Source organism: Hordeum vulgare, chromosome 7H (genome assembly GCF_904849725.1).
Source record: "Hordeum vulgare subsp. vulgare chromosome 7H, MorexV3_pseudomolecules_assembly, whole genome shotgun sequence".
NCBI lineage: Eukaryota > Viridiplantae > Streptophyta > Magnoliopsida > Poales > Poaceae > Hordeum > Hordeum vulgare.
In genome coordinates, this window is record NC_058524.1 from 179,065,490 (window position 1) to 179,088,871 (window position 23,382).

General features: G+C 45.1%; 1 protein-coding gene across 1 annotated transcript; it reads right to left on the reverse strand.

Moving 5' to 3' along the window:
- Nucleotides 1–14,462: 14,462 nt before the first annotated feature.
- Nucleotides 14,463–15,704, reverse strand: LOC123407316 (E3 ubiquitin-protein ligase CIP8-like). Its single transcript, XM_045100424.1, has one exon. The coding sequence runs from the start codon at nt 15,611–15,613 to the stop codon at nt 14,804–14,806; it is 810 nt and encodes a 269-aa protein (XP_044956359.1). The 5' UTR covers nt 15,614–15,704; the 3' UTR covers nt 14,463–14,803.
- Between the last annotated feature and the right edge of the window lie 7,678 nt (nt 15,705–23,382).

Sequence of the window (23,382 nt, forward strand, 5' to 3'; positions counted from 1 at the left end):
TGACACATCTAAGGAAGAAGATCATCGTCATGTCACTGATCCAAAGCTAATGGAGGAAACTAAGGCTTCAAGGCCTAAGGCTTCAATAGCTATAAGGCCAAGAGCTACACCACAAGCCTCAAAATCAAGACCGGCTGAACCAGCCGAAGGAGAGGATGAGCCTCGAACAAATAGGAGACTGAAGCGAAAACATGTTGTTGCCCGTGGACCGAAGCCATTTGTCTCCTTGATGGATGCTGAAAATATGATTGAACTCTCAAATGATGAGTTCTCTCAAATGATGAGTTTGATGATGAATCATGGGCAATGCTAATTCAACAAAAGGAGGAAAAGGCTAAACATCTTGAAGGCTTGTCTCTGATTGATGCAAATATCATCAACCAGTTCATTGACGAATGGTCTATTGACCCCTCTCTCACCATCAATGCCATACAGCTTCCAATTGGACTGAGCGTCACATTTCAAGGGCTAGTGAATGAAGAACTCGCTATTGCTCAAAGGGTGTGCATTAGCGCAAAAAGATTCGCCATGAAAAGGCTCTCTTTAAGAATAATGTACACAAGCTCACAGCCGGGCAGATATAAGGATATCAGCTCTTCATGAAAGAACTCAAGGTTGAATTTGAAAAGCATTGTGAGGCTATCAAAGGCGCCCTTGAGTGTCTCAAGAAGAAATATGTGCAGATGGTCCAAGCTCACAATGAGATGGTGAAGAGAAAAGCGTTTGGACCGCTCTTGATCCAAGAATCACTAAACGATCAAGGCCAGGTTCAATGTCTTCGAGCCAACCTGCATCTTCAAGGCAAGAGATGCCAAGCATTGTCTTCCAAACTGGCTTCTCTGGCACAAGAACACCCCCTCCTTCCGCTACTGTAACCAGCAAGAAGACCAAGCAAATTGAGGCTGAAGCCAGGAAATGCAGGTCTGGACATGCTTCTAAAGCCCAACCTCTCAAGAGGCTGAAGATAATGAAGATAAAGTCTTCAGGTTCGGCCCAAGTGCCAAAGCCCCCTCACTCCACCAACACGTGAAGAGCCCTACTTGTGACACCAATCTCCATGGCTCATCTTGCCTCTGAAAAAGTTGAGAGGCAAGTTATTCTTCATGAGTCTGCTACCGAAGAGGCTCAAACAATAGATGATGTACCAGGTGCTAAAACCACCGCAACTGAAGATAATGTTGTTGATGCTGCTGAAAACATTGCTTCTGCGAAAGACAATGTTGAAAGAGGAACTCATACCGTGCCTCAACTTGATGCACCAATGGTATCATCGCCACTACATGAAGGTAGTGAATATGTTGACATTGGCACTCCACTTAGGCCACACGTGCGTGAAGACAATCCCAGCACTCCATCGAGTTTGTTTCCAACTCCAGTGGAAGATCTCGTGAAACTCCATTTCCTCCCATGGATGTTGAAACAACTGAACATGTGTCACCTCTCAAAAGGCTTCACAAAGGACCAAGGCTTGCTATATCTTCGATGCAAAGCATTTCAGAAGATGAAATACGTGTGACTCAGACTGCATGAGTCAATGAAGTTCTCGGGCTTGAAGATGTTGCTCATGATCAACCTGAGATCGAAGCCAAATCAGCTAAAGAAATTGCTGCTGACGATACCGTTGCACCTCCAAAACCACCAACTGCTGAAGGGGAAGCCAATGCTCATTCCCCTGATGGTCCTCATGTGCCTGCTACGCCATCAACCGACGACAATGCTCACAATATTGTTTTGGCTCAAAATAGGGTAGGACAAATGGTTCCAACCAAATGGCCCATGCTAGAAGCACCTCCAAGAATGGGCCACAATATGAATTCAACATCTTTCGCCGCCAGGAGTTATGAAACCTATGCCTAGGCTTCCAAGTATTCGAGCAAGGACCAGGTCGTCCCACTGTCTTCAGTGTCAAGCGAAGCAAAAGATTCAATGTGGCCGATTGTGGAGCATGTCCCAATGCCCATACTATTCATGTGTGCTCTTTGGACAGAACCAGATCCAATGCAATAAGTGGCCTTCAGTGTTTTGTTGAAGCCCTCGATTGTCTTTGAGATGTTGGACTATTGTCGTTTGTTGTTCACCATGAAGATTGGAATGAAGAATTGATTCTTCAATTTTGTGCAACTCTCCACATCTCTGGCTATGGACGAGATCTGGAGACATGGGCTATGGACTTCATGATCCGTGATGAGCATGTCAAAGCTTTTGCTTTGGAATTCTTTGCCACCACACCACTTGCTGCATTTGGCGAAGACTTCCATCCAGAGTCTGCAGCTTATGCTGAAGCTACTCGAAGCATATTCCAAACACCTCAGCCTAACATGATAGAATTGCTTACATTGATGAATCCTTTGGCACCAGATGTTGATTTGCCTACAACCTTCCTTGTTGATGATCTTCAATATCTGTCGAAGACTATCTACCACATTCTTCGTCGCACCGTATGGCCAATCAAAGGGCCTTCATCTTCAAGCAAATTGCATTGTGCGTTGAAGACATTGATCTATAGCACTGTCTATGGCATCATGTTCAATCTTCAAGACGTATCCCTGCAAACCCTCGCTGCCAATAGCATCAATCTCTTTGAACTCAAGATCAATGCACCATGGATCATGCGCTTCATTAAGTGTCGAACAAATAGAAGGTTTCTGCCTTCTACTCATAATCATGGAATATATCTTCCGGATGTGGAAGTGATTCATGAATACATTTACCCATCCAAGGGAAGGAATCCCATTCTTGAAGCCACAAGGGGCACTACTGATGTTGAAGGACTTCTCATACCATCTGATCCTGCTAAGGCCAAACAGATTGGTGCATTCCGTCAACTACAGCCAAGTGTCACTGCACCTGAAGCCACTCCTAGCACTCTTCCTCAATAGCCCCAACCCAGAAGGGAACATGCCATGGTTGATCGAGAACTTCTAGTCTCTCTGATTCAAAAGCGGGATAGGCATCATCAGAGGTCGTGAAGACAAATGCAATATCTGGTAACAGATATTAATCGCATTCACAACCTCTCCACCAAGAATACCTTTATTGCACATGAAACTTGTAGGATCTCTTGGAATACATTTACTCTCATGGCTCCAATGGAAGATCTTCGTGAGGATGGCTATGAAAAACACTTCAGATTTGGTGCCCCTCCTCATCGTACAGAAAAATGGTGCAAGTCGCCATCCCTTGAAGACAGTGGCTACTCTTCTTCAGCATCGCTCATGCCAATCTTGCCAATGATGAAGCTGATGATGATTTCACTTCTCATGTTGCACCAACGGATGCATCGGCACTGCATCAGGCCATCCTGCACCAACCTCCATCGGCCCTGCTGCACCAACATCTTCACAAGTTGGGGACGAGTAGTGCCCAATGTCTTCACCCTTTTAGGTCATTTGATGACAAAGGGGGAGAAGCATTGGATTGGTAGTATTCAGATGGGTCTATATGAGCTGGGTGCTGCTATTTTGTTAAGTTTACAACCCTCGTTCTGAACATTTCCTCTTTTGGGTTGTAAAACTTAACTCTTGATGGACGTCTACACATTCTATGTTTATCGTATCTTTGGCGCTATTCCATATCTTATCATAAGCGTCTGAAATCATTCAGTAGACGCCCATTTTTCATTATGCATTTCATTATCTTCATGAACATCTTCAAAATGCATAATGGTTGGATTTCAAGATATAGGGGGAGATCTCCACTAACTACAACCTGCCATGTGCTTTTGCACTCAAAGCAAAATCTTCATAAGCACATCTTTAGGGGGGTCTCTATATCTTGCAATCATAATCTCCAAATATTTCTCTTCACAAATTTTATCCCCATTGAAAACTTCAACAAGTTTGTCACCAATCACCAAAAACAGGGAGATTGTAAGTGCATCTAGTGCCACCCCCTTGTTGGTTTTGGAGTATTGAAGACAAACGTGATTGAGGGACTAATGTGTTTGTGAGAGTTCACACGTTAACACAGATAGAAGTCCTCGGAGATTCCTTTTAGCCGTCAAAGATGACCCCCAAAACGTCTCAAGACATTGATGATGGCCGAAACCATTGGTGGTACGTGAACATAAACGCTTGAACATAATGGAACACGCACACAAAGTATTTTGTTTGTTTTGTTTCTTATTTCCTGAGTCATAGGAAACACTGTACTATTAAGTGGGGTCGATGTGATCGAAGTGAGATGCTGAAGTGATGCTCAACCCAAAATACCTATGTCTTCGAGCAAAGACAATGAGAGGAAATCTCTTCCAGAGTTGGTTGAGTCACCATTGCTTGTAGCCCAAGTAATTGTTGCATGTGTCTTTGAAATCCGACCATTGGAACACGTGTCGGTTGGCGATTAACTGATGGTCATTTCGGTCATATCATGTAGGGTTGCTTGCTGGCTATAAATAGTCCACCCCCTCCACCATAAGTTGGTGGCTGCTCAGAGTTAGATACGAATATTGTATTTTTGGGGCAACCCACCTCGAAGATATTGAGAGAGAGAGCTATCATGCGAGGATAAACGCAAACACTTAGAGCCACAGTGTTTGAGCATTACCGAAGTCATTTTTTCTGAGAGAACTAAAGACTCGTTACACTTGAAGACTGTGATCTTCCAGAGGTTAGGCATCGTGGTCTAGTGCATCCAAGATTCATTGTGGATTCCGGGGTGACCATTGTCTAGAACAATCCAAGAGCCATTGTTGATTGTCGGGTGACCAAGTTTGTATGGGTTTCGAAAGTCTCCCCTTAAGACTTACGTGAGTGATTGGGCGTGGTCTGAGAGACTTCGGCTCAAGGGCATCAAGGTGAAGATGAGGTCTAACCCTCCCCAACCAGACGTACAGTTATCATGGCAACTAGAAAGAAATCATGTGTTTTCATCAAGCTACTCATTCCATCCTTCACTCTATTACTTACTATATTCTATTGTAGTGTGAAGCCATTGCTTGATCATCTCAACTCAAAGACATTCATCGAAGACATTCCTAACTGTCATTTATCTTCATACTACCTAAGTTTATCCTCGATACATCTTAGTGTGCATGATGACTATGCTCTATCTTTTTGAATGTCTTCGTAGTATTGCATGCTATGCTTATATCCTTGGTTGTTATCCCTACTTGATCCTATATCTCTTCCGCATACTTTGAATACATTTACTGTTTCAAAGCTTTTCATAAAAATCTCTATCCACCCCTCCTCTCTAGTCGATAACTAGCACTTTCACAAACCATTAATAAGACGATCTGCCAAGTCTATATCTTTTACCACTAAATTATAAAATCAGTTTTTTATATCTCTAAATCTCTTCACATAACCGGTAATTGATTCATCATGGTTTTGCCTAATTGACATAAGATGTGATAATTTAAGCTCATTATCGCCGATATAATAATGATCATGAAACTTTTGCTCTAATTGCGAGCATAAGAGAATTAACCCATGTGGTAACTACCAAACCACGAAAATGCGGTGCGAGTTGAAGATAATGGGAATAAATGCACTTTCAATTCTTCTATGGAACCTGCTTCATGGAACTGCGCTAGATACTAACTCACATGCTCCCAAGTTGTTTCCGTGCCCTCTCCACTAAATTTAATAAAGTCAAGAACCTTGTAACCTTGACGGTACAAAAATGCATTGAAGTGTTCAGGATAAGGCTTTTGGTACATGTGACTCTTTACTTCTGGCTCATTTTCAAAAGTTTCTTGAAACATCTTATGCAAATCCTCCCTTAATTTGGCTAAAATTGCATCCAAAGTAGATGAAGATGCCAGTGGCAATGACATAGGAGCAACATGAGTAAAAGGTAGTGGTGCAACTTGTGGAGTGGGCATCGAACCATAATTCGGTGGAGAGCAAAACATGCTTGTTCTTTTTGATGGTGTGACAAAATGATTCGACGTTGATGCTGAATTAGGCGCGCTCATAATAGGACTAGGATATGTAGGTGCATCCACAATATGATTGGTTTGAGTTGGGTAAAAATTTAACGGCATACTATATATTGTTGCATAGGAGGTGCCGATGAAATAGGCAAAGTTGGGTTAGGATCTGCACGTATATCAACAATACCACTAGATGACGGGGGCATATTTGTCTTAGCATTAGCACCTGCCACAAAATAGTTATATGTCATCACATTACCCTTACTAACAAGACTTTCAATCACAACCACTTACTCTCAAGAAAAACTTTACTCATGGTGATTTCATTTTGTTCGTCAATGAGACAAGGGAAACTGATATCTCCAACCAGAGTGATGTTTCCTTTACAATCCTTCTTGAAATTTCCAAGAAACGTGTACAAATATCTCCTCCTCGCGCTTCTTCTTGAGCGCATGATAAGCCTCTTCACGCTTCTTCTTGCATGCTTCGTAGGCTTGGTGATGTTCCTCCATAGTTCATCAAGACCGGACTTAATTATGTCATTGGCATCAACTTTTGAGGTCTTGGGGAGGCCTGACATGGTTGATGATGATTCTTGATATTTCGTCCCCAACGAAGTTGCCAAAAAGTGTGTTCGCACACAAACACGTCAACGTGTACCCTCGATGTTGCGGGTGATACACCGCAACTCACGCCGATGGAAACTCGTTCGGCAGCGCAGTACACAAGCAATCCGACGGATAGTTTTGAGGACCTGAAACCCAACATGCCTGGGACGGACATCGTTTGGACTTGCAGAGGCTATGGACTTCCCTAGGTCGATTCATTCGCCCCTAGAGTGTCGAGGATTGTTTCCCTTCAACACGAAGAACGAAAGCAAAACGAGAAAGAAAAAAGAAGGGAGAGGTGTAAAAAACTAGGGTAAAATTAGTATATTGATTTGTCGATTGTGTATTGTTCAATTGGTCATCACCTCTTATATATTTATGATGCATCTCGACTTCTCATACAATAGAACAACTAAAAATGATGTCCAAAACATCCAAAAACCTAACCTAACTCGCACGAGAATCTTTTGCAATTTTCTGGATCAACTCGAAGCCTCCAAATGGTTTCGCTCGGTCTCAGCGAGCGGACGTTGCCAACTTTCTGTGATCTTCTGTATCTAACTCAAAATTTCTGAGTGGTTTCACCCGGTCTCACCGAGTACACTAGGTACCTCATGAAAAAAAAATCTAACATCAACTCGGTCTCACCGAGTCAAATCAACTCGGTTTGTCCGAAGTAACTCTACAGTTTCTATCTCTAGACTTGGTTTGACTCCACATGTTGCATACAACCTCGGATGATGACGATTTTTATAACAAACTCGATCATTTCAATGATATCCACAACTTTCATGTTGACACCTTTTTCATTTGGGGTTGCCTTAATTAGTATGTTGGCCACGTCAAAATCTGATGTCAACAGTAACGGGGGATGTGCTTCACCGCATCCATGTGTTCAGTTGTGGGCCCCTGCATGAACCTTGACACATAGTCAATGAAGAAGGAGAGCTCTGACCTAATGTGAACGAGGTAGTGCATCATGCTGACGATGGTCTTGTATTACGTTGCGTCCATCAGCTGCACTCCGCTCACCCTGCTCGGCTTGAAGCATGGCTCCATGGAGACATGACATGGGTTGCACCTTGTCATGCATTCCTTGTCGACGGTCTTGGCTGCATACACGGCTTGGTAGAGATCAATGTCGATGTCGTGCTACCGCACCTCGATTTGCATGTAGTAGGCTTATAGACCGCTTACATGGCATTTTTGCCTATGTGGAGGAGAGAGAGATGAAAAAGTAAGGAGAGTGGGTTGTTATGCAAGAGTATGGCTATATGTGTACTCGTAGGCAAATGCAATAAATACGAAGAAAGAGATAGAAACAAGGAGAAAAAAGTAGTACTCTTGTAGCCAACTATTAGAGCATATTTCTCCATGTGTGGTATTGGTATTTGATGACCATCTCTATGGACTAATGGTTGCCTTGAGTTATATTCGAAGGTTTTGTCCATAGGCACTTCCTGAAGTCCATCTATTGGTTTCAAGGAGTTTATATGGTGACCAAGGTGGAATTCAAGGTTTTATCCAAAGATTGGTGATTAAGGAGATAACATACAAGGTTGATCAAGACTAAGTCAAAGAGTGAATCAAGTTGATCAACACACATAGCATACAAGATGTACCAGGAGGGATCAAGTGGTCCCATCATATTGTAAGCATTGTCCATTACGCTTTGTGTATTAACCCATGGTCTATGTTAGAGTTCTACGTGGGGTTAGGTATGTTACCATGGCCTTGCGTCAAGAAAAAGATCTCATATCACCCATGGAGGATGACATCAAGTGGTGATCGTCATCAAGATTGCGGTACTATCAAGGAGGACTCTTAAGTGAGTAGCTTGATTGTATCGTTCGTTGAGAGCTCAAACCATTGCATTCTTGGCATCATCGTATTTCTTGGTTCTTGGTTGACTTTTCTCTATGTGGGTTCTTGATCTTATGGTCATCTTCATGACAAACTCGATTTCATCGAAAATGGAGTCCATATGCATATTCTATGATGTTTTCGATGTTCGAGTTTTTGTCGGTTCTTCAATCATAGAGGTTTCACATCTCTATATCATTGTCATTTTCATAACAGCCTCTTCTTAATATAACCTTGTTTTCCATCCAACAAGCTTGAATTTTCTCAATTCGGAGCTCGTACGTGAAAGTTATGGCACTTTCATTTCTTTGGACAGTTTTTACTGCTTAGGTGGTAGTACCGCTCGATACACGTTAGTACCGCTTCGGTGTTACTTCCGATATGTACTACCACTGCTACTACCGCTTATTTTTTGGTTATGTTGGTCTGCTCTTCACTCACGATAGTAGCACGGTTGTAGGGCGGTAGTATCGCCCGTGCGATACTACCGCTCTCTAGTACCGCTGCTACTACCGCTTAATTTTGGGTACTGGATTCTTACTGCATCGCTAGCAGTAGTACCGCTGGGTAGGCCGGTAGTACCGCTCCGGCGGCACTACCTCCTCGAGGATTCGCTCATTTTGCACACTTTTCTTGGAACCACCGCGCCAAGCGGTAGTACCGCTCAGCCAAGCACTAGTACCGCTTGTGCATGACATGTGCACATAACGATGGATTTGGCGGAACATATTTAAGGGGGTCTTCTTCCCCAATGGTTCCCCATCTCTTCAGCTCGTGTTCTTCACCCATTATTGACCTTCTTCGAGCTTGCTAACTCTCAATCCCTCCAATGATTCTTGCTAGTTCTTGAGGGAAAAAAATAGAGGATATCTAGATCCACATTTCCCCCAATCACTTTCTCCTCTTTATGAGGGGAATCCCTTGGATCTAGATCTTGGAGTTCTTCGTGTCCTTTGTTCTTCCTCTCATTTTCTTCCATAGCATTAGTTGTTGTGGTGGGATTCAGGAGAGACGGACTTGGGCACTCTGTGTGCCCTTGCCATTGCATTTGGTGCATAGGTTTGAGTTCTCCACGATGATACGTGGAAGTGAAGTTTGAGAAGCTTATTACTCTTGGGTGTTTGGGCACCCTAGAGCTTGTGCCTATTGGGTGCTTTGGCGCCCTAGACGGTTGGTGGTGCCTCGGAGCTCAATCATTGTGGTTTAAAGCTCCGAGCAAGCGTCCAGGTCTCTAATTAGGTTCTGGAGATTGCCCCGAGCAATTGAGGTCACCTCGGAGCCACAATCCATTTTGGTGAAGCTTCGTGGTGTTGTTGGAAGCCTCCAATTAAGTTGTGGAGATTGCCCCAACCTTGTTTATACGGGTTCGGTGACCGCCCTCAAGGGTCCCTTAGTGGAATCACGGCATCTTGCATTGTGCGGGGGCGTGAGGAGATTATGGTGGCCCTAGTGGATTCTTGAGGAGCATTGTGCCTCCACACCGCTCCAAACGTAGATTAGCATCCGCAAGGGTGTGAACTTCAGGATACATCATCGTCTCCTCGTGCCTCGGTTATCTCTTATCCGAGCCCTTTACTTATGCACTTTACTTTGTGATAGCCATATTGTTTCTTGTTATATATCTTGCTATCAGTTAATTGTTTATCTTGCTTAGCATAAGTTGTTGGTGCACATAGGTGAGCCTAGTTTTTTTAGGTTTTCTGCTTGACTAATTAAACGCTAGTTTTATTCGGCATTTTCTCAAGCCTAAATCATGATTATTTTAAAAGCGCCTACTCATCCCCCCCCTTCTAGGCGACATCCACGTCCTTTCACCAACCTTATAGCTAACCTTATTATATGTGTGGCTATAAATGGTGATTATATATGACATGGCAATATCATATAGCCAGAAGTTGGCTATACTATTAACCATGCTGTTAGGTCGCTCATCTCGAGCAATGCCTACAACTCACCCTTGAAGCACGTGATTTCTTCCTCATCTGAACCTAAGTGACGACAAGCACGTGTCGAGCTTGGTGTTCCTAGTGCATGGGCCCACTTTAGGCCATAGAAGGCTTTGTCAAGCCTGAGCACCTTGTTGACCTCGTCGGCAACGATGAAACTAAGTGGTTGTTTCATGTAAATCTCCTTTTCAAGCTCGTTGTTGCGGAGAACGGACAGCATGTCTTTATAGTGCATTGTCCAGGTTCACGTGTCGCGAGAATGAGGAGGATACGGTTGGATTCAAGTCTCGCCACATGGGCTAAAACTTCTTGATTTCTACACAATGAATTGCAGACTCTAAGGCACACCAAGCCAATTTAGAAGGCACCATCTTCCAAAAGATAATACATGGCGTTGTGGACGATGATCCTTGCTCTTGCTTCAAAGGATAATCTCATCAACGCTCAAACTCTCTCGCAATTTTTTGGCTTTTGATAGGAGATGTTTGGATGGAAAGTAATGAGGTGACTAGAAATCTAAGGACCCATGGTTAGAGTGTCCCTTTGAAATCAACCAAAGGAGTGGGAGCTCTCTCTCCGAAATGTGGATAGAAGTTATTAAGTACATTTAGTGTCATCCCTTATTGGTTTTAAAGTATTAACGACAAACTTGATTATAAAAGACTAATGTGTTTGTGAATGTACACATAAGAACATAGAAAGAAGTCTTTGTGTATTTGGTTTAACCGCCGAAGATGACCCCCTAAAAATATCTAAATACATTGAATACTTGGTGTCTTACGAAGACTTAACTTGAAAACATTGAAATGCGGAGACTTCGTGTGTTGATAGTTTTATTTTCTACTTTATTGAGTCACAAGAACCACCATATTGTTAAGTGGGTCGAGGCAAACAAAAACAGTGTTCGATGTGATGCTCAATCCAAACCTAAGTTTTTAAATGAAGACATTGAAAATCTCTTTCGGGAGGTTTGAGTCCACTTTGCTTGTCACTCAAACAAAATTGTAGCATTGTATTGAAAAACTAAACGTTGAGACACGTGTCGGATTGGACATTGATCCATGGTCATTTCGGTTATATCATTTCAGTTTGCTACCCCAGCAATAAATAGCCACCCCTTCATCATAAGTTGGAGTCCAAAGCAACCCATCATCTGAAGCATTTGAAAATATTCCTAAGAGGAAAACCCATAAACACACATAGCATAAAGTGATTGAGCATCAATGAAGATATTCTTTTCTGAATGAACCGAACTCTTATTATATTTGAAGACTATGATCTTTCAGACGGTTAGGTGACATGTTTTAAGCATCCAAAAGCCATTATGGATTGTCAGAATTACCAGTGATTGAACGAGGTATAAGTGAACTTAACCCAAAAAGAATAAGATGATGACTTGATCTTCTGAGTTAAATCTCAGCCTCTCCAATCAAACATACAATTTTCATGGTCAAACTACTTTCATGTAAGATCAACTTTTTTGTCAAAAGCATAAATAAACAAATACACTAGTACCACGTGAGACCAACTATTTTTGTCAAAGGCATAAATAACAAAGACAAAAATGTGACTTCAACTCAAAATAGGTTTTGATTTTAATTTTCTTCCAATCATACTATGGTCATTTAAAATTCTCCGCTACATGTCTCTCACTGTGTTTTTGCTATCTTTCATACTAGTGAATCACGTAATGATCATAAAAGACACTAAGGTTATTTTCCACAAGCCAATGATTCCATTGCAACGCACATGCATCATATTAGTATTGTCAAAAGCTAGAGTGACAAAAGTAAAACAGAAAACCAAGGGCAACATGGTCTTTTCCCCGTCCCGTTTGATCAAACCCGTCATTCACACAGAGTGGCATAAAGGAAGATAGGTCCATTAACTACTACCTTTGAGAGGAATTATGGAAATAAAATTATGTGTCAACATAATGATATGTACAGCAGATAAAATATTTAAGATCAACAAACTTGAATTTAATTAAAACTTGGTTCAAGGATGACCGGTTAACCTTGGTGCTTCATGTTTTCACTTTTCCAGAACATTCATGTACACTACCTAATGAATGTGGCAGGTAACCTTAAATATTAAAAACAAATCCAGCACCAAATAACAACTTTCACCTGTGGAGTTTGTATATCTAGGAGAGGTAAAAGCCAAATCAAGTGAAAACATGGCAATTTATAGCCTGTTCAGCGGCCCTCCGTTCCCCACTTTTCAACTCCCAACTCCATCTAATGCGGAGCGCGCAGAACATCAGTTTTACAACTCTGAGAAAATGGCCTGCAAGCCTACCGCTCCGCTCCGAGGACGTAGCTACTCCAACCGCTCCAAGAGCGGAGCTGCGGAGTAGAGGGCTGCTGAACAGGCACTTAGTGACACCTAAAATCATCTACAAATGCTTTCACCCCAAACCTAAAAAGCTGTAGATGACTTCGGGGTGTTTGGCTACGCTTAACTTCGGCTTATAAGCCAAAAAAATAACACCAATTTATGTGTTTTTGGCTTATACCATCATGCAACAATATCCAGCCAAAAGCTAAATCGCATGAATAGGTGTTTTTTTTTTGGATTATAAGCCAAAGTAAGCCTAACCAAACACCCCCTCAATAAATGATGGTAGCCTAGATCAAGGAAAAAGTAAGTAGTACTAGTCGCTAAGCAAGTGTTTTGCCTCTGCCTAGTGCCTAGCTCGCTTAAGCGGCACCTAGGCGTTCTGCACAGAAGCCGTAAGGACAGGGAACAGGGGACACTCAGATTTGTATTTTGAGAACATACAAGGCATGTATAAGCCTAAAACAGTAGATATCAAGTGAAAATAACAAGCACATATACTCGTATTACTATACTCATAAGTCTGAAACAACAGATTCAAGGAAACTAGCACAGCACAGAGCAGCAGCCAGCAGCAAAGCACAGCAAGCAGCAGTATCAGAGCTAGCAGCCTAGCAGTAGCAACACCACGAATAGACAGCAGCAGCTAGCAGCACACCCACACAACCACATTTCAGTGCTCCACTAATCAACAGAGCAGCATATAAGCAAGGGGAAGAGGGAGAATGGGAAGAAGAAGAACCCAAGCGAAAGAGCAGCTCGCAGTGGGGGTCCTTCACTAGAGGGGAAGTTCGGGGAATGGGGGCTAGAAATCTGGCGGAAAGGGGGCGGTCCGGGGAAGAGGAAGAGGTACCACCCACAAGACTAGGAGTCCGAGGTCCGACGGCCGCCTTGATGAGGACGCCAGCAGCACAAGGCCGCGTTGCTCAGACGGATCGCCACTGCCAGACACAAGCTCTCCTCTGCCTCACTACATTTTAATACGCATTGAATGGTATACTTTTTGTGACATGACACGGGTTTTCTTAGTCAAACTGATGGTCAAAGTTGAAACTCAAAACATGTATGTGCCATGTAAATAGGGACAAAGGGAGTATGGGTATGCTTGGATTGTGGCTAAAGTATATCCTACCAAAATTTTGGTCATGAACAAAAATTTGGTCATTGTTTGGATGGTTGCCAACTTTTTGGCACGCCAATGCATTTTAGCAAACTCTAATTCATTTTTCATGCCAATGTTGGCCAACTTACGGACAACCAAACCTCAACCAAAAATTTTGCTAGCCAATGTTTTGGTGGGGCAACCTTGGGCATAAACCGAACACACATCTTCAACTAAACCTGGATGTAAGCAGCCGCTTATATATGAAAACCAGGAGTTAGATTGTTCTGGACACAAAAGTCAATGCTTGTGTTCAGGTTGAGTGTTGGGTCATTACACGCAGAGATTTCTACTAGCTGTTGATTGTACTTGAGAAACAATTAATATCACTTCGATCTATAAAAAAAAGTAAAGAAAGAAATTAAGACAAAGAAAGCCCAACGAAGCAACTATAGTTTCAATGAAGCATTCCTTACAGCTAAGACTCCTACTTACATAGCCACCATTCAATCATTATATCTAACAAAATAATGTTGAAAAAGCATTTCTCGCCTCTCAAAATATAACAACCCACTCAGCCTGGCACATTCCACTTCGTATCAAAATGTTATCAGATGTTCCACGATAGAACACAGTATGAATTTGCGGTTAACTTCCATATCAAACAGCTTAGTTCACAATGAAAAAGAATAAAATGCTGAAATATAACTCATTCTGAAACTGAATTGACGACCAGTAAGTTGCAACTCATCACCATATAAACTCCTTGTCCAAATATGCGTCTACAAAATTTCCCAACACAACTATTCTCTCAAGACTTAGAACAGATACAACATTGTATATATAGCATTTAAATATGTAAGATCCTTGCAGTATCGAAATAACAGAAATCTCTCTTGCAAACAGTAACAGGTCAAACTGCACAAAACCATATCTGCAACTACCTCTATGTTTTCCTTCATACAATTGGGTATAGTTTCCTAATTTGACCGACCGATCCGAAACCAGATCATACAACTCTGTATAAGATCATAGGAGTAAAGCTTACCATTACCGCACAATTCATTCAGGCAGCCATGGATTGTCCAGCCTTCCAGGTCTCGTACTTGGGATTGTCGGTGGGCAGCTCAAAGCGGCAGAGTGGGCAGGAGTTGCGCACCTCAAGCCATGGAAGGATGCAGTCCTCGTGGTACCGATGGGAGCAAGGCATCATCTTAACGCGCTCCCCTGCCACAACCCGGTCCTTACACACGGAGCACTCCTCTCCCTCCCCTTCCTCGCCGCCGGCGACGATGGCGGATGGGAGCGCCTTGACTGACGACCTGGCCGCCGGTGGCTTGTTGGTGAGGAAAAGCCCATCCCCAACAGCGACGAGCACCTCATACGCCTCCCTGTCAGAGGTGTACACGAAACCCTCGTTGGCGCCGGCGGGAGCGCTGGGCGGCATGTCGCCGAGCATCTCCCACTCGAGCTCCGGGTTCTCTGCCGAGGGTCCGGAGGCGAACGCGACTTCCTCCCAGTCGAATTCGTCGGCTGGTACGGAAGCCTCCAGCGGCAGATCTGGCTCCTCCTCCTCGTCCAATTGGAAGCAATCCCACCGGATCGAGGCCTCCTCCTCCTCATCGTTCTCTTCGGGGAAGCCGAGGTCGTCATTCCTGGGCGCGACGAGTGCGTCGTGGAAGAGGTCGCGCTCCACGGAGAGAAACTGGCTCCGGACGCGGTCGGCCGCCGACACAGACAGGGAGGAGGCCGAAGGATCGGGCCGGAACACCGGCACGAAGGCATCGTAGCATGAGGAGGACGTGGAGGAGGAAGCCTCTAGAGTTTGGAAGATCTCGTCGGCGGTGAGACGGTGAAGGAGATACGGAGAAGCCATGGGTACGCCAGAGGGGACGGAAAAAATCGCGCCCTGGAGAGGCGTAAGGGAAGAGGAAATTGACTATTTGTCATTGAGGTCCTTGAGGTTTGATTACAGAGGTAAACATAGTCTGGTGGGGTGCGGAGTGGACGTGGGCGTGTGTGTGGGGCCGAGCTTCCTAAATGTAAGAGCTAATAGAATCCTCACACCCTTAAATCTAAAATCAGTTTTAAGATTTGAGAATTGTCCATTTTTAACATTTTTAAGGGTTGAAAAACAGGGGCAAAGACTAGAACCCTCAAACCCAACCCTTATAACGGGCCCCAACCCTTAAAACTGTCATTTGGCATTGCATAATTTTCACTAAAAAACATAATAAACCTTCAAACAAACACGGAAATAAAGATCATTGATGCATGGTTTAATAGTTTTTACATCACACAATCATCATCTTCCCCCTCTCATCAGCACCATCACCAAAAAGTTGCACTTGGCGCCATTTCCTAGACCACTTCCACGTCCATCAAGCACCTCCATTGTCGCCGGTGGTGGAGTCATCCACACCGCCATCGTCACCACCACTCATCGGAGTGTCACCTCGAAGAGTAGAGGACGCACCACGGAATATCCTCTTCCTCTCTGCGATGTCCTCCTTGTAGTCCTTCCACCATTGCAATTGTTCTTGATCCATGTCCTTCTTGGACATCATCATGTGCTCCTTCTCTTCCACCATGAGTTCTTTCCATACCTTTGCCTCTTTCACCTTGATCATCCTCTCCTCCAAGTCGGCCTTGCGCTTTGCTTCTTCACGTTTTGCTTCAACTTGTGCAAGCCTGACCTCTTTCTTCTTCTCGGTGATAAGAATCTTCGTCTCCAATGTCTTCCTTGTCAATTCCTCTCTTGCCTTCATCATTTGCTCCATCTTCTCCCTTAGGCTTGATGCCTCTCCTTCCATCTTCATCCTTTGCTTGCCCTTCTTGGTTCCCTCGGGCTTGCCCAAGTTCCTCTCCTTCTCCTCATCTTCACTATCATCCATCCTAAGCATTGCCGACTTCTTGGGTGCGGTCTCTTGATCCCTCAACTTCCACTTGTCAAAGGTTTGAAGAATTGCCCAAGCATGCTTAAATGGGAATGGCTTTCCCTTGGAAGCGGCCATCTCCTTGTACCTCATGCCGGCAATTGTCTCCTATCAACCACACATAATCACATAAGAACCCACCAATAGCATAGTACACACACATAATCAAAATAGTGAAGAGATATGTACTCACATAGTCACTCTCCACGGTTCCACTAGGTGGTGCATCCCTCACTTGGTCCATGGCCGCACTCCAACGAGCACAAGCGGGCTTCATCAAATCCCATCAGCCTTGAAGCGACCGGTAACTGCGAGAGATGAACCCACTATTCTTCGGCTTGATCCTACAATAGTTGTCCTCGATCCTGTGCCAATACCTTTTACGGGTTTGATCGGTGTCGGTGGTTACATCCATCCCCACAGATGCCCAAGCACGAACCAAGAGGATATCTTCCGCTTCGGTGTAGTTTGTCGACCGCGCGTGTGGGCGGGAAGCGGCGGTGAATGCCTCCTCCCCTATCTCGGCCACCTCCTCCTCGTCATCCCCTTCATCCTCCTCATCTTCCTCAACCTCCTCACCAAAGGGTTCTAGAGGCGGAGCCCCGAGGTCCACCTCCGCGTCTTGAAGGAGGTCCATGAACGAGGATGGGGTCGCCATTTCCTCAAACACCTCGTGCGCGGCGGGAGGAGGTTCGGCGACGGCGGTGGCCGGGGCCGCGGGCTTCTTCCGCGCCGCGACCTTCTTCCGCTTCGGGGACGCGCCGGCGGCCTTGGAGGAAGCCCCTCGCGGCCCATGGGAGGAGACCTTCGGCCGGCTCTTCTTGACGGGGGCGGGCGGGACGGTGGCGGGGGCGAGCGCGGTGGCCAGGGCGGGCGCGGCGGCGGCCGGGCGGGAGGAAGCGGTGCGAGGCCCGCCCTCCGCCGCTTCGCCTCGACGTGGGTCGCCGCCACCACGTCGGCCACGGTGGCCGGGGCGGGGCAGGCGCGGGGGCGGGCGAGGCGGGGCGCGGCGGGGGCCGGGGCCTCCATGGCGGCGGCCGGACGCGGGAGGAGCTGGGAGGCGGGGCAGTTTTTCCCTCCCGCGCGATGTGTGAAGTGGAGTGCGGGTTGGGGGGAGTTTTCCCTCCCAACCCTCACTTCTACAGGCTGGGAAGGGGTTTGAGGGTTGGACCTCTAATTTTTTTACGGGTTTAAGGGTTTAAGGGTTCTAGTCTACGCCGTTTTTCCGATGAAAACTATAAAAAAAGCGGTTATTTTTAAGGGTTTGAGGGTTTGAGGGTTCTACTAGAGATGCTCTAAGGCGTGTTTGGTTGTGTGCATCATTTTTTTGCCTATTTGTATATTTATCTCACTTAGGTCTGGTTAAGCATATACAGGCAAAAGCATCAACATCTGCATGTTGATTGGTTGCCCGCATGTCCTCTCTGTGTATCGTAGCGTCGTCTCTGCGCATCGCGTTTGGTTGCTCGTATTGTATGTGGTCACAATAGTGCATGTTGTTTGGTTATATACAAGCATAGAGTTGTGCTCACCTTGTATCCTACTTGGTGAGCTTACCACTAGTACCACTACACCTTACACAAATTCTCACCGAGCACACCAACGCCACAGCACAGCTATGACGATGAACTGGACGAAGATGATGAAGTTCTTCAGCCCTAATGGTCGATCCACCTTGCCAATCGCAACCTTGTTGCATGACTGCTCTTGCACATACTTGGAGTAAGCATCTTCCGTCACCTGCCTAGTCTTACACCCTCCTCTATTGTTGTTGTTGCCGTACCCTGAAACTTGTTTGTTGCAAGCTTCCCATGAACTGTAAACCCCTCGAACTCTATCTTCGAACACCACATACCACTTGCCCTGGCACAAGAGCAATAAGTTCAAGCAACAAGCATTGCAACACACATACAGCAAGCAATGAAGAACTCTAGTAGCAAGAAGTATAGCAAAAGAGCATTAGTAAGCATGCATGATCATAGCAAGTTCAACCTACACTACTTTGGTGTCATCCTACCACCACATCCAAAAGAGGGTGTATTCCTACCACTGCAGGTTCATGATCACCGCGAGGATCATCGTGAGGAGTTAGTATAGACCACCTCACCAAAGTATACAGACCATAAGATTATCTTTAAGCCATAACTACACAAAAGTTGATGTCATCGTCGTCCTTGTGTCATCGCCATCGAGGATCATGCACGCCATCGCCACCAGCAGAAGCACCAATAGTAGTAGTGCTTTCCCAGCCAGGTTCTCAGCCAGAGCACCCTGTGGGCTGGTCCCATGGCAACAAACCCAACGCCCTCGGCTTTGTTGTCCAGTGATAACCCACAAGTGTAGGGGATCGCAACAGTTTTCGAGGGTAGAGTATTCAACCCAAATTTATTGATTCGACTCAAGGGGAAGCGAAAGAATATTCTCAAGTATTAGCAGCTGAGTTGTCAATTCAACCACACCTGAAAGATTAGTGTCTGCAAGCAAAGTATCAGTAGCAAAGTGGTATGATAGCAACGGTGCCAGAAAAAGGTCTGTTGACGACAGACTATTCCTAACTTGTTGTATCAATGGCGCCAGAAAAGTGTTGCAGCAGGTAACAACAAAGTAGCAAGTAACAACAATAGTGACAGCAGTAGCAAGGAACAGCAGTAGTGACAACGGTAGCAAGTAACAGCAGTAGTGACAGCAGTAGCAGGTAACAACAGTAGTGACAGCAGTAGCAGCAAAGTAACGTAGCAAGGACCCGTAGTAAAATACTCGTAGGCATTGGATCGTGATGGATGATTATGCCGGATGTGATTCATCATGCAACAGTTATAACACGGAGAGATAAGTAACTAGCTCCCGTTCGTCAATCTAATGTAGGCATGTATTCCGTATGTAGTCATACGTGCTTAGGGAAAAGAACTTGCATGACATCTATTGTCCATCTCTCCCGTGGCAGCGGGGTCCTAATGGAAACTACGGCATACTAAGGTTCTCCTTTTAATAAAGAACCGGACCAACGCATTAACACTTGGTGAATACATGAACTCCTCATACTATGGTCATCTCCTGGAGTGGTTCCGGCTATTGTCACTCCGGGGTTGCCGGGTCATAACACATAGTAGGTGACTACTGTTGGAATTATGCCCTAGAGGCAATAATAAATATAGTTATTATTATAATTCCTGTATCAAGATAATCGTTTATTATCCATGCTATAATTGTATTGAATGAAGACTTATATACATGTGTGGATACATAGACAAAACACTGTCCCTAGCAAGCCTCTAGTTGGCTAGCCAGTTGATCAAAGATAGTCAGGGTCTTCTGACTATGTACAAGGTGTTGTTGCTTGATAACTAGATCACGTCATTAGGAGAATCATGTGATGGACTAGACCCAAACTAATAGACATAGCATGTTGATCGTGTCATTTTGTTGCTACTGTTTTCTGCGTGTCAAGTATTTGTTCCTATGACCATGAGATCATATAACTCACTGACACCGGAGGAATGCTTTGTGTGTATCAAATGTCGCAACGTAACTGGGTGACTATAAAGATGCTCTACAGGTATCTCCGAAGGTGTTCGTTGAGTTAGTATGGATCGAGACTAGGATTTGTCACTCCGTGTGACGGAGAGGTATCTTGGGGCCCACTCGGTAATACAACATCACACACAAGCCTTGCAAGCAATGCAACTTAGTGTAAGTTGCGGGATCTTGTATTACGGAACGAGTAAAGAGACTTGCCGGTAAACGAGATTGAAATAGGTATGCGGATACTGACGATCGAATCTCGGGCAAGTAACATACCGAAGGACAAAGGGAATGACATACGGGATTATATGAATCCCTGGCACTGAGGTTCAAACGATAAGATCTTCGTAGAATATGTGGGATCCAATATGGGCATCCAGGTCCCTCTATTGGATATTGACCGAGGATTCACTCGGGTCATGTCTACATAGTTCTCGAACCCGCAGGGTCTGCACACTTAAGGTTCGACGTTGTTTTATGCGTATTTGAGTTATATGGTTGGTTACCGAATGTTGTTCGGAGTCTCAGATGAGATCACGGACGTCACGAGGGTTTCCGGAATGGTCCGGAAAAAAAGATTGATATATAGGATGACCTCATTTGATTACCGGAAGGTTTTCGGAGTTACCGAGAATGTACCGGGAATGACGAATGGGTTCCGGGTGTTCACCGGGGGGGGTCAGCCCACCCCGAGGAAGCCCATAGGCCTTGGGGGTGGCGCACTAGCCCTTGGTGGGCTGGTGGGACAGCCCAAGAAGGCCCTATGCGCCATAGATAGAAAATCAAAGAGAAAAGAAAAAAAGGAGGTGGGAAAGGAGAGAAGGACTCCACCTTCCAATCCGAGTTGGACTAGGAGTGGAGGAGGACTCCTCCTCCCTTGGTGGCGCAGCCCTTGGGGATCCTTGAGCCTCAAGGCAAGCCTCCCCTCCCCTCCTCCTATATATATGGAGCTATTAGGGCTGATTTGAGACAACTTTTGCCACGGCAGCCCGACCACATACCTCCACGGTTTTACCTCTAGATCGCGTTTCTGCGGAGCTTGGGCGGAGCCCTGCTGAGATTAGATCACCACCAACCTCCGGAGCGCCGTCACGCTGCCGGAGAACTCATCTACCTCTCCGTCTCTCTTGCTGGATCAAGAAGGCCGAGATCATCGTCGAGCTGTACGTGTGCTGAACGCGGATGTGCCGTCCGTTCGGCACTAGATCGTGGGACGGATCGCGGGACGGTTCGTGGGATGGTTCGCGGGGCGGATCGAGGGACGTGAGGACGTTCCACTACATCAACCGCGTTCACTAACGCTTCTGCTGTGTGATCTACAAGGGTACGTAGATCGGAAATCCCCTCTCGTAGATGGACATCACCATGATAGGTCTTCGTGCGCGTAAGAAATTTTTTGTTTCCCATGCGACGTTCCCCAACAGTGGCATCATGAGCTAGGTTCATGCGTAGATGTAATCTTGAGTAGAACACAAAATTTTTTGTGGGCGGTGATGTGCGTCTTGCTTCCCTCCTTAGTCTTTTCTTGATTCCGCGGTATTGTTGGATTGAAGCGGCTTGGACCGACATTACTCGTACGCTTACGAGAGACTGGTTTCATCGCTACGAGTAACTTCGTTGCTCAAAGATGACTGGCAAGTGTCGGTTTCTCCAACTTTAGTTGAATCGGATTTGACCGAGGAGGTCCTTGGATAAGGTTAAATAGCAATTCATATATCTCCGTTGTGGTGTTTGCGTAAGTAAGATGCGATCCTACTAGATACCCATGGTCACCACGTAAAACCTGCAACAACAAATTAGAGGACGTCTAACTTGTTTTTGCAGGGTATGCTTGTGATGTGATATGACCAACGATGTGATGTAATATATTGGATGTATGAGATGATCATGTTGTAATAGATAATATCGACTTGCACGTCGATGGTACGGCAACCGGCAGGAGCCATAGGGTTGTATTTAAACTAACGTTTATGCTTGCAGATGCGTTTACTATTTTTCTAGGATGTAGCTTTAGTAGTAATAGCATGAGTAGCACGACAACCCCGATGGCGACACGTTGATGGAGATCATGGTGTGGCGCCGGTGACAAGAAGATCGTGCCGGTGCTTTGGTGATGGAGATCAAGGAGCATGTGATGATGGTCATATCATGTCACTTTTGAATTGCATGTGATGTTAATCCTTTTATGCACCTTATTTTGCTTAGAACGATGGTAGCATTATGAGGTGATCTCTCACTAAAATTTCAAGACGAAATTGTGTTCTCCCCGACTGTGCACCGTTGCTACAGTTTGTCGTTTCGAGACACCACGTGATGATCGGGTGTGATAGACTCAACGTTCACATACAACGGGTGCAAAAGAGTTGCACACGCGGAACACTCGGGTTAAGCTTGACGAGCCTAGCATGTGCAGACATGGCCTCGGAACACATGAGACCGAAAGGTCGATCATGAATCATATAGTTCATATGATTATGTAGCGACCTGACTCAAGACGAGTCAAGCCTCTGGTGTTTCCGTACCATCCCAAGATCATGCTGGTACACACTCAGTACATAATGTATATATTCAAGAGTTCAATCACACAGCTTTATAAATCGAAATCTCATAAAGAGTACTTTATTACAATAAAGGATTACAATAAAGTGGCTGAAGGCCATCTCATGATATATCTAACGAAGACTAGCGGAAGCATCAGGTAGACGAGTCCATCCGGCTCCAGGGCATGTCGCTGAGCGTAGATCGTAGCCTCACTCCTGGTCGGAAAAGTACTCTGCAACATGATATGTTGCAGCCGTGTAGGTCAGCATATGGAATATGCCGGCAAGTCATCAAAGAGAGGAGTAATTAATAATCAACTATCTCTACATGCATATTTGGCCGGTGGGGCTAAGTTTTGCATAAAGCCAGTTTTATCCTACAACAAGAGGGGCTGGAAGCAAAATATTACTACATTATTTGTTGTTAACGAGATGGTTCCGCCAACCAATTCTCGTACCCGAATAGTCGTTATCACCCACATCATTATTAAGTTGTGTCAAGAGTTCAGGGGAAATTCAATGCCTTCGGCTCAAGTTGTCCATGACCGTGGACACGGCTAATCGATTAGGTTGGGCACTCTGCAGAGTTTTGCACACGTTCCCCACAAGATTTGATCGCCTCCGTGTTTGTCCTCGCACTTCAGGGT